The sequence below is a fragment of the Nilaparvata lugens genome, chromosome X, assembly GCF_014356525.2.
Source record: "Nilaparvata lugens isolate BPH chromosome X, ASM1435652v1, whole genome shotgun sequence".
NCBI lineage: Eukaryota > Metazoa > Arthropoda > Insecta > Hemiptera > Delphacidae > Nilaparvata > Nilaparvata lugens.
The window spans coordinates 583,673-605,668 of NC_052518.1; the positions used below are offsets into that span (position 1 = coordinate 583,673).

Consider the following 21,996-nt stretch of genomic DNA (forward strand, 5'->3'; position numbering starts at 1 on the left):
CTGGTACACCACTAGGCCTGAAATCAAAAAGTTATAGATAATTTATTATTCATTATAAAAAAAAACTTTGCAAAGTGAATTCTGAAATTGATTGTAATCTGTATAAGTTTTTAATTATATTTCTTGGGAAGGAACCCCCCAATAATGACAAAGTAATATTATATGAGAAATTCCAATAAACCAACAATCAGTTGAATTATTATTAGCATCAATCTGTTAGTTGTGTAATTCTGAATGATTGATTGAATAAATAAATCTCCATGCAGGAATTGGGATTAATCAGTGTGCCCCAAGGTCAAAAGAACTTGTTGGTGAGCAACATATTTTTGGATACCATGAACAATTATATATTTATTTCTGTGGTCAGTAGGCCTACTTCTCGACCGTTTGGTTTACTTAACTCTTCCAAAATGTACTGCATAAAGTAATTTTTAGTTCTACATTAAGAGAAACAAGTTTAATGAAACAAATGGAAATAATCAATAAATTAATTGCTTAATCTGAAATGATGATTATCTACACATTATAAGTAGAACTAAGTGATTTGAAAATGAATACCAAACTGCAAATACATAAATCTCTCTCAAAACAATGCGGGTGTTTCATCCATGAATTTAATAATAAAGTTTAAAAGGTGGAATGACTGTCATTAAAAGCTATTATTCAGTGTTTTCTACCAGCACTTGCTGGGTGAATTTTTGAAGTCATCTATTCATAGTTCTAATGTATGGTCATTTATAAAGTCAACATCCACTCAAGATCAAGATGGACAGTTGAGAAGAGTGTTTTAAAAACAATTTTAACATCAAATTATTGATGTAATGTTATCACATTATTAGATAATGTTACATAAATTATTTCTTTATGGAAGGAATCCCAAATATTATGAATAACTCTATTCCCTGAATGATAAGTGAATACATTGTTTTTTAAGCACTCTTCTCAACTGTCCATCTTGATCTCATGTGGTTTCACGTAGTTTCGAAATATTAAGATTTCCTGTAAGCTATTAATGATTTCAAAATTCAGTCAGTTTTTCTATTATTTTAGTCACGTACCATAGTTAAATCTTACTATTTGAATATCTACCATCAAATCGATAATAAAACATTGAAGTGGATAAACCTTTTGAAAAAATGGGAAACTATAAAATGACATCGCCTATATAAAGTTAGAAAATGAGTGGAATTTTATCTCACCTAACTAACTTATTCTAACTATGGGTTCCAAAGAATTGTTCCATCCTGGTCAACAAAAAAGAATTCATATGCATTTCCTTTGAGCACATTCTCTCCAATATTTTGTTTGTAAATGGTACCTGAAAAAAGAAACACAATCTTTCAGCATATTCATTTTAGAGATAAAGTGAAGTTAATCATCAATGATAAGACATAGTTTGGACTTTGAATAAATTAGAAGTGAAATGGGCCTCAATAAACTATTTACATTAGATATAAATACTATAAGTATATACTTACATTCGTAGCACATAACAGAAAAGAAAACACTTCAAAGTGTTATAATATAAATTAAAACAGGAGACACACAACATAGATAGATTAAAAGCACTGAAAAACTTACATTACACTCTGCTCGGTTGAGAAAGGGGACACAGTTCCTCAAAAATTTCCGATTATAATGTAAGTTTTTCAGTGTTTTTAGTCTATGTTGTGTGTCTCCTGTTTTAATTTATACTATTCACATTGATATACCTGGCATCACGCAATATATCGATCAATAGACCATGAATAAGTTTTTCAAATACATTACTATTGTAGTTTTAAATGAGTTTGGTAGCATTGGTCAACCAGAAAAATAGTACCTATTTTATATTTTTCCAATGGCAGTATTTCAATATTCAATTACACTGACTCTGATCAAGTTATTACTATAACAATCTATTTAATATTGTTTCCAAGTGATTTTAAATTATAAATTAAGAGAAGATTAATTCATAGATAGGTACCAAAGACAAAGTAAATGTTCTAATAGTCAGGTTAGTTTTGTTATTATATTGATAAACTATGGGTTTACAATATTTTGAGGTGCAACAAGGATAATGGAAGTTTAGGACTTAAAATGTAATGAAATACTTCTAAGTCAAATTATGATGTTATTTTCAATAAATCTGTTTGTGAAAACTACTAGATGCATTATAAAAAATGTATTTTGTGATTAGGCCAACTCAATGAAAGTGTAAAAGATTGTTAGCATGAAATGCTATCTTATCATGAAATGCTAAATGTTATCTTGGTTGAATAATGTTTTGAACCTGATTATTTAATGTTAATCTAATCAATCAATCTTGAATGAGTTTAAATCGAATCAGTTGATTAGATTTCTCTCTTTCTTGTGATAATTCTCTACCATACACAAACTAGCTAGTCTAGGATTTACATTATTATTAAATACTAGAAATTAAACTTTAAATAAATAAACTTTTGTCAACTTCTAACTTTCTAAAAAATGAAAAAGATAGCAGTTTAGACCTAGAGACTAGGTTATTAAAGGCCTGCTAGTAGGCTACTTATAAAATTTATATCAAATAATTGTGTACGGTAGATCTAGCCTACTTTATTATGAGAAATTTAAGTGTACTTACTTGAATCCTCTATTACATCAGCAATTTTTAACCATATTCTATTTTTCAAATAGGTAATTTGTTGTGCAGGTCTGGAAAGTACAAAACTTTGAACTTTGAAAATTTCACGCCTTTCTGTTGTAAATCCATTTTCAATTTCTCTTGTAAAAATTATAAGAATAAAGAAACCAATAGAAATATTTTATACCTTAATTTTCCACTGCAAATTAATTTCACAGTATAATAGTAGCAATCCGAAATCTGACAACCAATAGCAAAATAATAAATCAAAACAAACCATCCAACAAATAAAGATTGAGGTTAAAAAGAACATGGCGTCTGATCCAGAGAAAGATTTTTCTGCCGGTGTCACGTGATCAGAGCAGAAAAGTAATTCGAAGCTGTCTGTTCTCGTCGACAGAATCCCGAAATTAGTTCTTTTTCGACAAAACGGTTCACGAGCAGTGATCGGTCGAAGCAAAATAGCATTGTGTTGATAGGCCTTATAAAGAACGGCAAAATGAACGACAGTTCGTCTCTGATTTGAACAGTTCTTTTTTCTGCTCAACTTTCTGCCGATGGGTGAATACTCCCATAAGAACCAATGTTAATTTAAAGTGAATTCTGTCGTCTGCCCGTTACGAAAACACACCTTAACTGCCCACTTTTGAATCCTAAATATATGTATTGCATGAGTTGAATTGCCCCAAAATATAACACCGTATGAAAGAAGAGAATGGAACACAGCAAAATAAAAATTCTATCGTTCCTGCATCCAGCAATTCTTCACGGTTCTAAGAACAAATACTGCTGAGTTTAGTTTGCTTTTTAGCTGGTCTAAATGAGGTCGCCAGGAGAGTTCAGCACTACTCCAAGTACCTTTGCCTCGTTTGTTGAACCTATGTTTCCATCTCTCGTATCCAATACTGCTCAGTTGGATACGTTATGCAGGTACATCAGACATTCACAATTCACTTGAGAGTAACTAGATTAGTTTTCTTCAATTATATACTTTACAAATTTTGAAAAAATACGGAGCTCTAAAACCTAGACAATTTACAGGCAGTCCAGTCCTGCCAACCTCAACCCCGCCTTAGGCGTAATGTTCTCTCTCATCTAAACATCTGGTGAAGGATGTTGTTCTGCTCTTATTACGTAGGTTTTATAATTTTAAACTCATTTCAAATCATTGAGATCTGAGAGAAGTAGAGGTCTGTCTTCCAATTTTGAAACAATAGTTTTACATTTTATATTAAATTGCAATTTTGTATGAATATTATGCACTATATAGATGTTGTAAATTATTTAATAAGTAGACAAGCAGACAAGGTCCAACCTAACCCCTTCCAATGGTGATTCGCCCGCGCCCCCCTTGTTGCCAACTCAATCATACAACAATATATACTATATTAATATTTTGACACTTAAAAATGGCATGAGTGCTCGAAACCATTTGTATTTATTTAAAAAAGTATGAAGTGGGTACTGGTAATTTCTATAATTAAGAACTATTATGCAATATTTCATTGTTATGAAATTACTACAAATTTTGTTGTAATAATAATCATTAATCAGTATTAATCATCATCAAAAATGTAGTTTTCTATAAAGTGCGTGAGGTTATTGGCTCAAAATTTCTAGTTTCATTCAAAATTTAGACTTTTTGAATAATTCCTGTTCTAGATTTTGTTAATTTAAAACTTAAATAATGTATATGTGATTCAATATTTCGTTTTTCTGAGCTTTGAAGAGTGTGAATTGTTTCTTTGAAAAGTAAAAGTGACATAACCTACATTTCGATTCGGACAGTATAGTATAAATTGGAAATGGGACAGTTTTGGGCCTGTTGTGCCTTTCCTCATGTCAAGTGATACAATGTGATAAATAAATTTTGTTTTTCAGATCCAGTATGTTTGGCAAAAAGTTTCCAACAGTCCTTTCATTGTTGTGGTAGTGAGCGATTTATCGAAAAAGCCTCTTGGTGTCTACAACTCCAATACTACCATCCAAGGCTCCAAACTGGTGCACAATCTGTATTATTTAGTCAACTCCAAACCATCGCATCCGAGAAACAAATCCAATGAACACAACATCTGCAGATACATGAATCAGCTGACATTTTCCAGTGAGTAGAAGCATACAGATAAGATAGATTAAAAATATATCCCATGATATAGTGAGTTTACGTTGCAAATTTCACTGTTAACTCAAGTCGATAGTCCTAGTAGTTGCTTTTTGTGAAGGTATGTGAAGCTGGTAGTATCTCATACTATGCCGTTCTTACACTCTTACACTCCCAGCAAAACAGTAACAACAATAATAATAATAATAATAATTTATTGATTGTGAATCAGAGGAGTTTCATCACAAAACAAATACATAATTATTATAATATACATACAAAACAAGTTGCTAATAATAAAATTAGTCCTAATTATAATACCCCACTATAATAATATGTGTCGGGGTGATCATAATATTCTGAAACATTTACAAAATAATTTTAAAAAATCTGGTGTGGTACACTCACATAACTTTCCTTGCTCATTGAACTGTAAGCCTCATTCTTAAAAAACGAGAATAATTTAGGGGAATAACATAATGACGATTGGCGGCAACATATTTGAAACTACGATAAGACTACTCTATATGTTTTTATATAATTGTTTTCAGAGTATTTTTTTCTTTGAGTTGATTTTTTTAAAATCGTCAAAACAGCTGTTCTACAGATGAAATATCTGGACTATGTGTTCTTTTTATAAACTGCTCTACCTATCTACCTCATACACGAGAAGGAGGTTACAAAGTCCATTTCTCAAGGATGGGGTGGACCCCCCATTAGTTTCCCAGGAAAAAGACTCATGCCAGTTGATAGAGCTGATAAATAACTATACAGGGTATGAATTTGAAAATAATCGGTCAAGTAATTTTTGAGAAAATCGTGAACAACATGGTTTTTTAGTCATTATTTGCCATTTTTCTCAAGAATGTTACGTAGCTCCTGCAATTTTCCCAGAAATGAGACTCATGTCAGTTGATAGGGCTTATGAATAGCTATCCATGGTATAAATTTGAAGAAAATCGTTGGAGCCTTTTTCGAGAAAACCGTGAATAACATGGTTTTTTAGTGATTATCCGCCATTTTTCTCAAGAATATTACGGAGCTCCTGCAATTTTCCCAGAAATGAGACTCATGTCAGTTGATAGGGCTTATAAATAGCTATCCATGGTATAAATTTGAAGGAAATCGTTGAAGCAGTTTCAAAAAAAACTGTGAAAAACATGGTTTTTTAGTAATTATCCGCCATTTTTTCCGCCATCTTGAATTGAACTTTATTGAATTTATTATTGTCGGGTCCTCATGGTATAAGGACCTTAAGTTTAAAATTTCAAGTCAATTGGTTAATTAGGAATAGAGTTACCGTGTTCACAGACATACACACACACACACACACACACACACACACACACACACACACACACACACACACACACACACACACACCGAAAAATTATGTTTTTGGACTCAGGGGACCTTGAAACGTATAGAAAACTTGAAATTAGAGTACCTTAATTTTTTTGGAAAGCATTACTTTTTTTACCTATGGTAATAGGGCGAGGAAAGTAAAAATTAGTTAGTGATTTTACCTTTGGGAGAATTTATTAGTGTTGAAAGAAAGAGACTAAGAAATTGTCAAAAACCACAGATTTATTGATACTTAGAAAGACCGGTTTCGGTTATTACACCATTGTCAATCTCTGATAAACTCCAGTTTATTTCTTTCAATATGAATAATTACCACAATATCAACTTCTCAACTACACAAAAAGTGAATTTATTAGTAGTTTTTTGTTTTTCCTATAGACGTTTTGCATACAATTTTGTTTCAGATGCGAGCAGCCTATTCCTATCTGCTTGGGTGTACCAGTCACCGTTCAGATACCTGAGGTCACCAGAAACGAACCTCATCAATTACTCAGCCTACCTCAACGACGTGACCAAACCGTTCGGAAAGCACGGATTCAGAGATGACGGAATCCAGTATGACATTTTGGCCTTGATGAAAATACTCGAAGAATGGGAGAAGAACATTGTTAAGAGTAAGCTGAGTAAATATGTGGTGAGGAAGTACGTGGCGACTGGTAGTGGATTGCTGGTCGTTTTCCCTGGATCAGTGATTGAGCATAATCTGGATCCGGTTCGGAGATCTTGGTTCTCACGCGCTGTCAAAAATCCGGAGAAAATCATACTGAGTGCGCCATATCTGGATGCTGGCTGGGCGGGCTATATTGTTACCTACAGTCAAAAACTTGTCTACCACCTGAAAGCGAGCCATGTTACTCCGACAACTGTAGTCATGGCCATGGACTTGACTCTGGGTAAGCATACTGGTAAATAAATAAATAATAAATAAATTTTTATTGTCATTAAGCAACATTGGCAATAGACAAAGTCAAAACTATACTAACATTATACAAGTCAGAAGGTTATAAGTTAATGTAATTGAAAGTATATACGATATACATATATAAACACATAAACATAACTACATCTAAAGTAAACCCAGAAGAATTCAAATATTCATCACTATACAAACAACAGTACAAACAAGGCCCTGTCAAAATGTTAAAACAAGAAAGAAAAGCTTTTAGCAATCAAGGAATCAAACATCAATAATCATATCGGAATCCAAGAACTCTTGTATAGAATATATTGGTGTTTTCACTAACCAGTTGAAAAGTTTCATTTTAAATCTATCTGTAGACTCATTTATTAAGCTTAGAGGTAACTTATTGTACAGACCTATAATATTGTAGCTATTCATTGACTTTGAAAGCCTTTGGAATGGTATATTCATTCTATTCTTATTTCTTGTTGCATAAGAATGTATGGTATGTCTTGGAATTTTCTCTACCTTTGTGTGTACTACATAAGTACTCACTTTTATCAAAGTCGCAAGAACATATCCCATGGTATAGAGAGTTCATGTTCTAATTTTCATTGTTAATTCAGGCTGATAGTCCTAGTAGTTGTTTTTGGCGAAGCTATGTGACGCTGGTAGTCTCTCAAACTGTGTCGTTCTTACACTCTTTAGCACGGAGCATACTGGAGACGCGCCGCGCCGCGCAGTCGTGGGCGCCGTGGAATTATTCCGGTTGAATACTTAGCATCTAAATAAGTTTAATTGAATGAAAAAGACTAAGAAATTGTCAAAAAACCACAGATTTATTGATACTTAGAAAGACCGGTTTCGGTTATTACACCATTGTCAATCTCTGATAAACTCCAGTTTATTTCTTTCAATATGAATAATTACCACAATATCAACTTCTCAAAATATGTCAAAAATATGTGGTGTGAAATATTACACCAAAATAAATCTGTGGTTTTTGGACAATTTCTTAGTCTTTTTCATTCAATATGAATAATTACCACAATATCAACTTCTCAACTACACAAAAAGTGGAAATAAGTTTAAGTTAAACGTAAGTTTAAGCTGTGTAAACGCAGCTTAACGTGTGTGCCATAACTGGAACCACAATACAAATGTGGAAGTATGAAATCTGAATTTACAGGAATTAATGGATTCTACTGTCGATTAGGCTCATTTATGGATATTAATTATTGTTTTAATCAAATAATTTGTTAGGTGTTTAATAACCATTAACTCAGAGAGGTTAGTTAATTTGAATTATTTTTTTCAAATTTAGAAATGAGTGACTGCCGCAAAATTTTGCGGACAACAGATGATCATTATCTATTGCAACCAAAAAATTAGCTCCAACTAAATTGAAAGTTAGTAATTTGAAAACCCGAACTGGCCTTAAACAAATGGCAAGTCTTTCTTCAGGTGAAACTGATCTTCTCAAGTTTGTATCTTGCTTGATGATCAATGGTTTTAGCATATTTAGAAGTTCATAAAACTTCTCTGGCGACATTCTAAAATATTGAAAAAAAATTCTATTGTCCTTTTGTAAGTCTGGAAAGAGATGGTGGAACCCTCCGAAAGTGTCTCTCTTTTTGTTAACACGCGAGTAGACTTGCAGAACGTCAGTGGTCGCGCGTGAGCATTTTGCTCACACTCACCCTTATGGCTCCCTAGACTATAAACAGTTGGTTTTGACAATGCTCTTTCAATATTTATTAATTTCAAATCTTTCTCAACGTGTTTCATGTTATTATATACTATTTAATAGTATATAATAACATAATACATGGAGGAGATTCCAAAAATACATACTGCAAATTTATTGTTAGAATTTATCATTTTTATGGGATAAAATAATCTACTCATGAATGGAATGAATATACCTTCTTTATTTGATTCATTTTTCGACATCTAGATAGAATAAAAAGATAATGAAAGCTTAAATCGGAATATGGAATATAAAATAGGAAGATAATACCTATATATTGAAATTAGTCAACGTTCATTCAGTCATCCTCAAACTGTTCAAGGACTCAAACTGTTCAAGATTGTCTAGAGGACAGTCACAGCGAGGATTAAATGAGCTGCCAACCTTGGAAAACGAAAATTCCTAAAGCTACATACAAAAGTTACAATTGTGCGGCAATTTGCCACGGACGCGACTACTCGCGTCTTAATTGGGTGAACCCACAGCTGTCTCTTTTTCTCCTCTTTCAATACCATCAGGGAAAATAAAAAATACTCATCTTCAGAGCTGCTCATGTTAACTACACAAATGGGTAGAGACACATGGCAGTGGTCGGGTGGAGAGTCATGTCCGGTAAACGGCGGCGCGGCGCGGCGCGCTCCCAGTGTGCTCCGTGCTTCAACTGACAAGGCAACGCTGCGCGGCGCGCTCCCAGTGTGCTCCGTGCTTCAACTGACAAGGCAACGCGGCGCGGCGCGCTCCCAGTGTGCGTTGAGCAAAAACGGCATCTCCAGTGTGCTCCGTGCTTCAATTGACAAGGCGGCGCGTCTCCAGTGTGCTACGAGCTTTACACTCCCAACAACAAACTAATAATAGACAGTTTAGTCGACAGTAATCGGCTTGAGTTAACAGAAAATCGGCTTGAAATTTGGAAATTAACTACCTATATACCATGGGATATCTTCGTATACTATCTTTTCTCTATGCTTTTATTTTTAGGGCTACTGAAAGTATTAAAACACAACATAATATTTATATATTATATAATTGATATATTATATCAATTACAAGACAGACTTGTCCTGTCATTAGTGGCCGGCCTAATCGACATGTTTTGGGAGTGTTTTTTATTATATATTTTTTTTTGGGAGTGAAAAATTATTATTATTATTATTTGTGTTCTAGTGGAAATAGGCCTAATGCTTTCATAGCAGCCTAGAGGTTCCGGGTTCAAACTCGAATATGAACAAAAGCTTCTAACCAGATCACTCCCGTGTTATCAGATGGACACGTTAATTGTCGGTCCCGGCTGAAGTATGACAGTCATAAGGCCCATTGACGGCTTTAATTATGAATTCAGGCGAGGTGGGACCTTCCCGCCAGGGACTCCTCACCAACAAAAAGTCATACGAATTTACTTCTTTTTCACTCATTGCAACTGTCTATAATATTCAAATTCAATGGATTTTTTTCAGGATATTTTTACACACTCCTTCTAGACAACTTGCCGTTTTGCACATTGAACGATATAAGAAACGTGGGGAGTGAAGGAGAAATCAAATGCTTCCTAATGGATGATAAAGGCTACATCCTGTCTCATCCGAACCCAATGGCAAGATCCAAACTGAAGAAATCTAAAATTCCCAATGAAGGTCTACACATCACTCATAAGTCGTATCCCTTAGTCGCCAGTGACATTCTCAATCATGAGGTAACGCTATCATAAGTATCTTTTTTCTTCAGACACTAGAATACTATCTAAAAATATCACGAATTTATTAAAAAGTTACAAACATATTCCAACACATCTTTGTTTGAAAGAACGCTAGAAAATTTTCTAAAAATATCACGAATTTATTAAGAAGTTACAAACAAAAATGACACCATAGTAGGGGTTGAAAACATGTTGACAAATTTTCCCTCAGACCAGAAATTGAAATGACTAGTTCATCGTTATCTGTTTCCCTATAAAATCTTTGCAGATAACAAGTGTAAGCAAGATGAGAATATCAAATATGTAACGGGGGAAAGAAAACTAAGAAAAGATTAAATAAATAAAGAAAGACTGAAACTATAACCATTAGATTGGGTGGGTGTAAAGATAAAATCAAAGGTGAACAGTTACTATAAAATTTAATGAAACTTCATCATATATTTACATTTAAAACAATCAAGATTACTTTATTAGAAGAAAACAATGGGTCATATGAATAAAGTTGAGCATTTGCTTATACTTCTAAAATATGGAGCATTAGCTTCATTTTCTATGAATAAACGTGAGCAAAACCTTTTCCTCATTCTCATCAAAAAATTGTTTGAGCATTTGCTCAAAAGTAAAAGCTTTTGCTCAAAATTGTATGAATAAACTAGAGCATTTGCTCAACTTTTGAAGCAAATGCTTCAAAAAAGGTGAGTCTAGTCTAGAGCAGCTTATCACCTTTTGCTCATAGTAAAATGGCTCAACTAATTCGTATGAGGAAGAGGAAACTATACCAGATACAATCACAAACAAAAGTTGAGAACTATAAAACTTTTTATATTCAACCATGATAAGTATATATCACCATTATCCCTACAAAAAAATAAATACAACGATAGCCATCACAAATTAGGAAATAGGCATTTAAGAAGATGAGAGTGTAGACGATTATAAGAAGGCTATTGATATTATAAGAATATGCTGAAGATTATTATAGAGATGACATTTTTTCACGCTATTATTTCAAAATTCTAAACTCAACTAACCTAAAACTCTATTCATAAATAAAAAACAGAGCAGACGACGCAAAGACAAGCGGTGCACCCTACTTGCATATTTAGCGCTTCCGTGAGCTATGAAAACAAAGTAAGGCTACAAAAGCGAATCAGCTGATGAAAAATCTTTAAAATACGTGAGCATTTGCTCCAGAGTTCAGGAGCATAAGGTAAAGCTTATTCATATAAAAATGATCAAATGCTTTTGCTTCTACCTTTTGCTCATGAGCAAAACCTTATGCTCCATGCTCTTGCTCATGAGCATTTGCTCTGGTTTTATTCATATGGGCCAATATTAAGGGCTACTCGCTTTGCTGCATTGAATCAATCTTTGTGGTAATGAAAAATATAAAAGAAAACTCAAAAGGATAACACCTACCTTTCCGAAGATGGTTTCCTGCTTGGCAATCACCGATAATTATTCGCGACGTCAATTATAATTTAAAAATCAAAATAACTTATCTAGTGAAATGGGTTCAGATCCTGTCTTATTCAATAATACAATTCTCTTTAAACTGCCTGAACTGCGACAGGAAAACTGTATTATAAAACAAGATCAAAATCTATCCTTTTCGCCAGAACAGCCGGACTTTACTGTCAGTCCTATCAAAACGAGCTCTGCCCCAAAAGATAATTTTGGGGTATAAATAAACTCACTCAATGCCAAACATGAACGTCACCTCGAATACATGATAATATTTTTCTATCTATCGCACAAGCACACGTTTGTTATTAGAAACAGAGAGAAGCTACCGTAAATATCACGCAGCAACAAATAAACAATCTTTCTGACCATGAAAGATAACTGTTCAAATGAATTTAACTTTATTACTCTGAAATCCTGATCAATATGAGATAAATATATGATTAATATATATATGTCTCATATGACCAGGTGACACAAGTTAATCCAAATTATTTGGTACAAACTTTCTGCTTTGGTAGTTTTAAACTTTCCTAGAGTTTAAACTGATACTGTGTTTAAACTAAATTTTAGTTCAAACCAAAAATAAATCAGATTTGGCTTAAACTTTAGATGTGCAAACGGCCCTTAATGAATCATAGTTAATATATTGTAATATTGACCGTTCAAGTGACCGTCAAATAATTCTGTCGAATGTTTTTCTCTTGAAGGGCTTCGTTAAGAAATTGCTGTGTACGGACTATGCCACCAACACAATCCAACGCTATTACAAGTTCAACACAAGTCTGTCAGACGTATTAATCAACAAGATATCTGGTGAACAATGTGTTCGCTACCAAATTGTATCCATTCCTGGCACCAATATCTTCTTGGGGGTCGTTAATACCACTTGTCAGCCAACGGCGTTTTGTCCTTGCAGCACGGTAAGTATTCATTCTTTCATTCATTCAATAATACTGGCTGACCACTAACGGTAGAACATGAATGTAATGCACAGTCTTCTTACATTGTCTCATTATTAGTTTCTCCAATGTTCAATCCTGAAACAGGGTGAGTCATATTGAACTTTCCGGTTTTGGAAGGGCGTTGCACGAAGAAGGGATGGAGCAGAAGGGTGGGGATGGTGTCATTAGATGCGCCATGACATGCAGTTTTAGTGTGAGCAATGGCTTGGTCGGGAAAACATCGTGCGTTCGTAGTTGAAGAGTTTATTAAAAATGGCGGCTCCGTGATCACAACACATCGTGCGTTCTGTTTACATTTTGCTATAAGTCGACGTGATCCACACTGCCTCTCGAGGGCTGTGGAGTAGTTTTCTTGGGTTATTCTCAGCCAAGTATAGAAAATTTTGTTTGTTAACAGTTCCGGCGAGGGGAAAATGTGCCTCATCACTGAAGATCAAAACAGCAGTGCGGGGGATCTGCTGAATGTCGCGGCATCAATTTCTTCGTGTGTCTTCAGTCTCTAACTGTTAATTCTTGCACTACCTGAATTTTGTATGGGTGAAATTTAAGGTCTCTATGCAGTATTCTGCGGACACTACTGAAAGATAATCCTAGTGAAGCGACATGTTTCCGAACAGAACACCGAGGGGATTGCTGAATTGAAGCCCGCACTCTATCCACTTTTCCGCTGACGTTGACGTCCTAATTCGGCCTTGTGGTCTTGTTTTTAATGCTGATGATGTTGCTCTAAAATTTGATACCCAAGACGTCCTAATTCGGCCTTGTGGTCTTGTTTTTAATGCTGATGATGTTGCTCTAAAATTTGATACCCAATTTCTCATTGTTGGTCCAATGGGAATGGGATCACGTCGACCAATAGCAAAATTTAAACGGAAGGCACGCTGTGTTGTGATCACGGAGCCGCCATTTTTAATAAACTCTTCAACTACGAATGCACGATGTTGTCCCGCCCCAAGCCATTGCTCGCACTAAAACTACATGTCATGGCGCGTCTAATGATACCATCCCCACCCTTCTGCCCCTTCCCTTCTTCGTGCAACGCCCTTCCAAAACCGGAAAGTTCAATATGACTCACCCTGTATAAATTCTTGGAAGCTTATGGGAAGATCTTTTTTGAAATAAAATAATTTTTTAAACCACTTTTTCACAATCTTATGACCTCGAAGCCACAGGCCTATGAGAGAGACGACTTCAGAGTATTTTAAATGAGCATCCCGAATTTTGAATGTGCAGATGTGAAGATGTTTTAGTGACAAGAAGGGAAATTGGTATTCTGACTTCGGGGTGTCTAAATTCAATATTCGATTAAACTATCTGCGTTATATGGTTTTTTATTTCATTGCCGTTTAATTGAATTCGAGCCACACAATTAAACAATCACAAACCTACTTTTCTATTTTAGTGCAGGATTTAGATGCATTTAGTGGCAAGTTGTGATTGTATGTGTTTCAGCTTAAATTCCTGAATTTCATTATCCATTACGAACTGCTATATGTTTCATCAAGTAGTTTTAACACAATAGTGAGGTCCACGTTATAATGGCAGTGTTTGATTAGCAATGGTAATGCAATCCTTGTCTGTCATTCAACAAAGCGGATAGCGCTATCTCTTTCTCGCTTTGCTCTGTTGCCAGATCGTCTTTCAACAATGTGGAATTAATAATTAATTAACAAATTATTGCATCTTAATTATGGAATTATTGAAAAATATAATTTCTTGCTTAATAAAATATAATTGATTATTTTAAACGAGATTTTTTTTATTTACTATTGCAAATTTTATCGAACCTATCCTACTAAATAATAATAAAATACAGTGAAACCCTCACTAGAATCTCTTAACTGCTAATGATAATATTATGTACTTAAATCAAATAATAGTACTATAAGGCATGATTTTATTGTTTCACTCAATCACTGCTCTGCTTTTTCACTTGAAACCACTTGCACTACACTAATTCAAATGGCTTCCTCCTTTTGAGCCTCCGCACCAATCCTCCGTTGTCTAGCAGCTGGATTGCTTCGACGTTGTTGTGTTAGTGGAGACGTGCTTCATGACTCTCTGCTTACTGCTGAATCTCACAGGATACCAGGTTGACTCCCAGATCTCTATGGATGACTCTGTTCCGCATATACCAAGGAGCATCAACGATGTTTCTGAGCACCTTGTTTTGGAATCGTTGAATGATGGCGATGTTAGTCGGTTTGGTGCAGCCCCACAGTTGGATACCATAGTTCCAGACAGGTTTGAAGATCTGTTTGTACAGGAGAACTTTGTTTGGTATTGAAAGTGATGTGTTTCTTCCAATAAGCCAGTAGAATTGCTTGTATTGTATGGTGAGCTCTTCTTTTTTCTTTTTGACATGCTCTTTCCAGCGAAGCTTAGCATCAAGTGTCATGCCGAGATATTTAGCAGAATTTGCGTGCGGTATGTTGATATTATTTAAGCTGATTGGATGGTACTCATCAGCTCTCCTGTAGGTGAAGTTGACGTGAATTGACTTGCCCTCATTGAGTTTCATCCTCCACTTTCTGGCCCAGTCCTGTATTTTGTTGACAGATTTCTGGAGCTTTTCTGTTGCAGTATGAACATCGCTGTCGACTGCTAGGAGGGCGGTGTCGTCTGCAAACGTGGCTGTGGTATTCTCCTCCAGATTAGGAATATCACTGGTAAAGAGAAGGTAAAGCACTGGCCCCAAGACACTTCCCTGTGGAACTCCTGCTTTTATCTTTCTCAGATCAGAATATGAATCTTCATACTTGACTCTGAAGTACCTGCCACCCAGATATGATTGCAATATTTCTGTGAATTGCTTGGGAAGCATTTTCTTCAACTTGTAAAGAAGTCCATCATGCCATACTTTGTCGAAGGCCTTCCCTATGTCAAGAAAAGCTGCTGAACAAATCTTTTTTTCTTCCAAACTCTTCTCTATTACATTAACTATTCTATGTACCTCGTCAATTGTGGAGTGCTTTTCTCTGAAAACCAAACTGATGATTAGGAATCAATTGTTTACTCTCTATTATTGGCTTGAGCCTACTCAATAATAACCTTTCAAACAACTTTGATAACACAGGTAACAATGAAATCGGCCTATATGAAGTTACTTCATGTGGTTCTTTTCCTGGCTTGAGCAGCATTATAACTTCAGCTACTTTCCAGATTCCTGGTACAAATCTAAGTCTAAATGAAGCATTTAGTATGTTTGTTAACTTGATGAGTGCTTTCCTTGGCATATGCTTTAGGACTAAGCCAGTTATCAAGTCAAATCCTGGAGTTTTCTTTGTATTGATAAGCTTAATTTCCTTTTTAACTTCTTCCACCGAGACACGTAGAATTTCTTGATTCTCTTGCATAAAATTTTCATCAGTTTCTAAATCTTGTTCCTGTGGTCCATTATTTGGCTGGAAAACTTTAACAAGATGATCTGCGAATGTATGTGCATTTTCTTCATTGTTTCTGGCCCATTCTCTGTTTTGCTTTCTGATAGGAGGAGCTTGTTGAATAGGTGTTTTCATTTTCCTAGATGCCTTCCAGAGCGAGTAATCAGTGTTTTTTCCTCCTGTTAAGTTGCGCAAGTAACCGTTGATCGATTCATCTTTAATAGATTGTATCTCTCTTTTCAGCTCTTCAGTTAGATTATTCAGCAATCTCTTATCTTGGGGAGAACGTGATTGCTGCCACTTTCTTCTAGCTCTACTTTTCTCCGCAATCATTTCTCTTATTTCACTTGGGTAGTTATTTCCAGTTGTTCCTCTTCTACTTGCTTGTGGAGTATTACACCATGCTGCCTGTTGTATATCGGTTACAAATTTTTCCAACTCTCCATCAATCTGATCTGCATTCATTAGTGGTGAATTAAGATATTAAGATGAATTCTTCCCTCCAGCATTTGTTGAAAGCCATTCCAATATGTATGCTCATTAACTAATGTGGTGCAAGGGCTTTGTTTCTGAAAAATAGTGTCACTCAACTTCAGGATGATAGGGGAGTGGTCTGAATTAAGATCAAAGCTTTCCTAAATTTGTAAATAATTCACTGAAATATTCTTCATAAGAAAAAAAATCTATAAGATCAGGAATCTTTCTTGTGTCCGTTGGCCAGTAGGTTGGTTTTCCGGTTGAAAGAGCTACACATTCTGACTCTCTTATTGCATCATAGAGAGCTTTTCCTTTAGCGGTTGTTAATCGTGATCCCCAATGCATATGCTTTGAATTGAAATTACCACCAAGGATGAATTTGTTCCCAATATATTGAGCATTGATTTTTTTTTTTTTTTTTTTTAAGATTACGCCCTAAAGACTCCAGTCATGGAGTATAAGACAAGTCATGTTATTACATAATAATTCTAACACTAAGTAGTTCAACCTAGTTTAGGTTTGAAAGGAATTCTTGTACACTAAAAAAAGCTCTATCAACTAAATATTTTTTAATTTGTTTTTTGAAAATTTTCAAATCATCATTACTTTTCAAGATTTGAGGTAGCTTGTTATAAAATTTCCTACCAATATAGTCTGGTTTTTGTTCAAATAACCTACTATTGTGACCCATTATATGATAATCTGCTCTGTTTCGCGTATTATACTCATGAACATCTGAATTCTGGATCACACCACTCGTTTTCACATGCATTACAACTTCATATACATACAAAGATGGCACAGTTAATAGACCAAGCTTTTTAAATAAAGGCCTACAAGAGTCTAACCTATTCACTTTCTCTATACATCTGAGTGCCTTCTTTTGAATCTTAAACACCCTGTCCATATTTTGTTGAGATGAATTACCCCATACTAAAATAGCATACCTAATATGAGATAGTATAAGTCCATGGTAAGCAGTTAACAGTAGTTTGCTATCATTCAGCCTAGCAAGCTGCCGCAGGACAAATACCCCAGATGATATCTTATTACATATCCTCTCAATGTAAGGATGCCATGTTAATTTCCTGTCCAATAAAATTCCCAAGAATGCTACTTTCTCTTCTTGGTCTAATTCATTTTCCTCTACAACACATTTATTTCTCTATCCTCTACTGATAATATGCTTGTTTTCATATGAATGCCAGTTATAGCTTTCATTGATCAGTTCTTTCGTGATATTACGGTATGTTTCTGAGTCAAATGCATTCACTTTAAAAGTCTCACTACTCAAGAGCTTGATCCTAAATTTTTCAACTGCTGATACTTTTTTCAAGCTCTTTAGGAGAGTATCCAAACTCTTTATACCATACACTATGATAGGAGGCGGTGGCATTTCCTTTTTCTTTTTATTCTCTGAATCAGCATTGGACTTTGCAACAATTTTATGTACCTGACAAAAACTACGAGCAGGTTCTTCTTTTGGTTTAGGAGACAATGTGTTATTCAGCTTCCTCTTATTCGTAACACGTTTGTTGCGAACCCTGATCGACTCTGTCTGTTAATGACGAATTAGTACGTTTACTTGATTGGGCTAGTAATAATGGGCTAAAGTTGAACGAGACAAAGTCAAAGGCAATCGTGGTTGGTTATTCGAGACTACTGAACACACTTGATTTGTCAGATGGACCATATATTACAATCAATGGCGTTCAATTAGAGTACAGCTCAGACGTGAAAAACTTGGGACTCACTATGACTAGGACCTTGGACTGGACAAACCATGTGACGTTGACATGCAATAGGGTGATTGCTGGGATCAAGACGTTGAAGAAGATTTCTGACATTATTCCTTTTTCAACAAAGGTTATGTTGGTGAAGACCTTGATTTTCCCGGTTTTCAACTATTGCGACATTGTAACTACTGACATGACTGTTCAACTACAACAGAGGATGCAGCGTGCGCATAACTACTGTGTCCGCTTCATCTTCAACCTCAGACGGGACGACCATGAAGCTACATGAATGTAGGTCATTCCATGCTGTTCTCCTTTTGCATAAAGTGTTGAAAACTCAGACACCCAAGTACTTAGCTGAAGACTTTCACTTCTTGAGTGACATTGGTCAGGGTGGTACCCGACATGGTCCCCATCTGCTGGCTGTCCCAATTCATAGGACAGTCATGTTCAACAAGTCCTCTCTTGTGACAGCTTGTGGATTGTGGAACACATTGCCTGTTGAGCTGAGGCGAATTGAGGAACCTCGTCGGTTTGGCGCGGCTGTTTTCAGGTGGATCAGGGGTGGTGTGGGTGGCTGGACCTAGCTCATGGTTCATTGGCCAGTTTTTCTTTCTTTTTCTTAAAACAATTAAATATTTATTATTTCTCTTTCTTCCTCTTCTTCTTCTTTTTCTACTTCTACTTCTTCTTTTGTAACATTGTATTATTTTTCAGTTTTTATTATTTAATTTCTATTCATATCTTAATTATAATTTAGGTTTTGTTATTTTTTTTTTCTCCATTGATTATTTTTTATATTTCAATAGTGTTTATTTACCTTGTTTGTATATATTGTATTTATATATTTTTCCTACAGTTACGTTGAAAAGTGGCCATTGCTGCACTGATTACAGAACGCAAAGAATCACTTTTCCGCTCTAGTGCGGGAAAAATTTTTCTGCACTCCAGATTTGCAACATGGCAACGCAAAATACTTAGTAGGTTATATGGAGCAACAGTGCAGCAAAATCAAAATGAAGTTGGTAACAGTGACTGGGCTGCTATAGTGAGCAGAGGTGCAACGAAGCACAACGAGCAAATTATTAGTATTAGATATTGTAACCAAGGACAACATTTTTATCCAATTTGACAATAAATTAAGGTTTTTATCAATAATAAAATTACACAGAAAAACATTTGATGCATTTCAGGCAATTTCACCCATAATTACCCACTTTTCATATTCAATGGTAACTGTAGGAAAAACTTAATGTGAAATACGTGCGCAAAGTTCCTCTGCTGCACTCAAGAAACCATTCCGCCCTCGCCTATGGCTCGGGCGTAAACGTTTCTTTCGGTGCAGCAAACTGTCACTTTGCGCACTAGTTGCACAAATAACTATTTTTTCTTAATTTGATTTGTTTAATCTAGCAATTATTTAGCGTTGTATTGGAGGGTTGAGTGTAAGAGAGGGCCGGCTGCGCCCTAACTCCGCCCTCCTAGATAAAAATAAAGGCAGCCATTCTATTCTATTCTCTTTTGCCAATTCCTCTTCGTTTGTCGAGTAGTTCTCGACTGCTTCTGTTGTTGCTTCAGCTGGACGAACTGGACTGCTTGACTGTTTGATATCGATGTTCTCTTCAATTTTCCGAAATCGTAATTCTAAGTTTTCAATCTTCTGCAGTAGTTATGCGTTACTTCTCTCTAATTGCTTCCTCTTCTCATCCAACTCCTTCCAGGCGATGAAGAGCGCCCTCTCGGCTGCAGATTGAAGCTTATTCGATTTTATGTAGCGATCCGGGGAACACTCTGGATCTCTGTTGTGTTGGTGGGTTCCATGATCTCGTTTTTATCTTCCTCGTTTTCCTGCTCTTCAAACTCGGGCACAAGAGAACTTGGAAGATTCAACTATTTTCCAATTGGTGTTGACATTGTTCTATTTCGCGAACATACTTCACGGAAGGCCCTCGTATTCGGCTTTCACGACCGCGAAAATGCGAACGCAGACGATACTAGAAGGCCGTGCGAAAGTAGGTCACTTCACTTGCATAAAGACGGCGGATTTCAACCGAAATTCGATGCAATGTTTTGTTCCACTTACTACTGTGAACAATCAACTGCTGACTCACTACTTCTACTTCTACACTACACTACGTAGGTCTGCACTGTTCAAGAGCTCACGCCATACTGAAAACGAGAATGAACCGTTAATATTACATCAATAAACCTGTATCAGCTACTGAATGAAAAAGACTAAGAAATTGTCAAAAACCACAGATTTAAATCTGTATGAATAATGACCACAATATCAACTTCTCAACTACACAAAAAATGTATCAGCTACCATATAGAAGGCATTGACAAGACAGAGGATTGACAACGTTTTTTTCCTATCTTTCTCCACTGCCATTATAACGTAAAGAAAGACTATTCGCAGACTATATTGATTGTGAAAAATATGAAATATTTACTGACTGACTGAAGTATGCTTCCGAATCTCATGGGATTCATTGTCAACGGTGGCCTTTAGTGACGTCCACGTTATAATGGCAGTGGAGAAAGATAGGGGAACAACATTGCCGATCCTCTGTTTTGTACCACACAATACCACCAGATGGGTGGATTGTAGGGTTATTGGTTGTGTGACTTGTTTTGCTTTCTACAGGTTTATTAATAATACAGGTTTATTGATGTAACATTAACTGTTCATTCTCGTTTAAAATAATCAATTATATTTTATTAAGCGAGAAATTATATTTTTCAATTATGAATTTTCATAATTAAGATGGAATATTTTGTTAATTAATTGTTAAAAGACGATCTGGCAACAGAGCAAAGCGAGAGAGAGAGATAGCGCTATCCACTTTATTGAATGATAGACAAGGATAGCAATAACATTGCTAATCAAACACTGCCATTATAACGTGGACCTCACTAAAGTTTGTCGCTTCCGGTGTCTTCTGCAATTTCTGTCCGGTTAGAGGGGATTTGTTGTATAATGTGGTCGAATAATTCATTTTCGCCACACTGCACAGAAAGCAGCTGTTTTCCAGTCCCTACATAGATCTGAAAGGCATTGTTTGCAGACGACTCTCGTCTGACGTCAGAACAGGTTTCTTTCCAGCCGCTAACATGGAACTAAGAAAGGTGATCAAAAAACAGCTGGTCAAAAAACTGTTCCATTATCTGTGTTCATTATTCAATAATTAAAACATTAATAATAATATCATCTTATTGTCATTTGAAAGAATAAAAAAGTATAAACTCAACCTCCCACATAATTGAACATCATCTTTTAGGTTATTTAGACAAATCAGAATAAAAAATAAAGATACTTGCACAATTTCCTGATATTCAGATTACCTTAGATTTGCTAGAGCTATCACCTTCCACTTCTGCTTTTGGAAGTGCTTAGTAAACAACTATTATCATATATATATATATATAATATATATATATATATATAATATATATATATATATATATATTGTTTATTTTTGTGTGTGGCGAAAAATAGCGTTCGCACCACGGGCAAAAATGTTTTTCCGGCTCGGCCTACGGCTTCGGACTTGAAAAC

The 21,996-nt window shown here is 35.3% G+C and overlaps 1 protein-coding gene across 1 annotated transcript in view; it reads left to right on the plus strand.

Annotated features, from left to right (window-relative positions):
* Positions 1-21,996, plus strand: part of LOC111064269 (VWFA and cache domain-containing protein 1) — an 82,430-nt gene that overhangs the window by 50,929 nt on the left and 9,505 nt on the right. The window contains exons 12-15 of the mRNA XM_039442204.1: positions 4,484-4,706; positions 6,473-6,961; positions 10,174-10,409; positions 12,587-12,799. Of these exons, the coding sequence (XP_039298138.1) occupies positions 4,484-4,706; positions 6,473-6,961; positions 10,174-10,409; positions 12,587-12,799 (1,161 nt within the window). The remainder of the gene's footprint in view (positions 1-4,483; positions 4,707-6,472; positions 6,962-10,173; positions 10,410-12,586; positions 12,800-21,996) is intronic.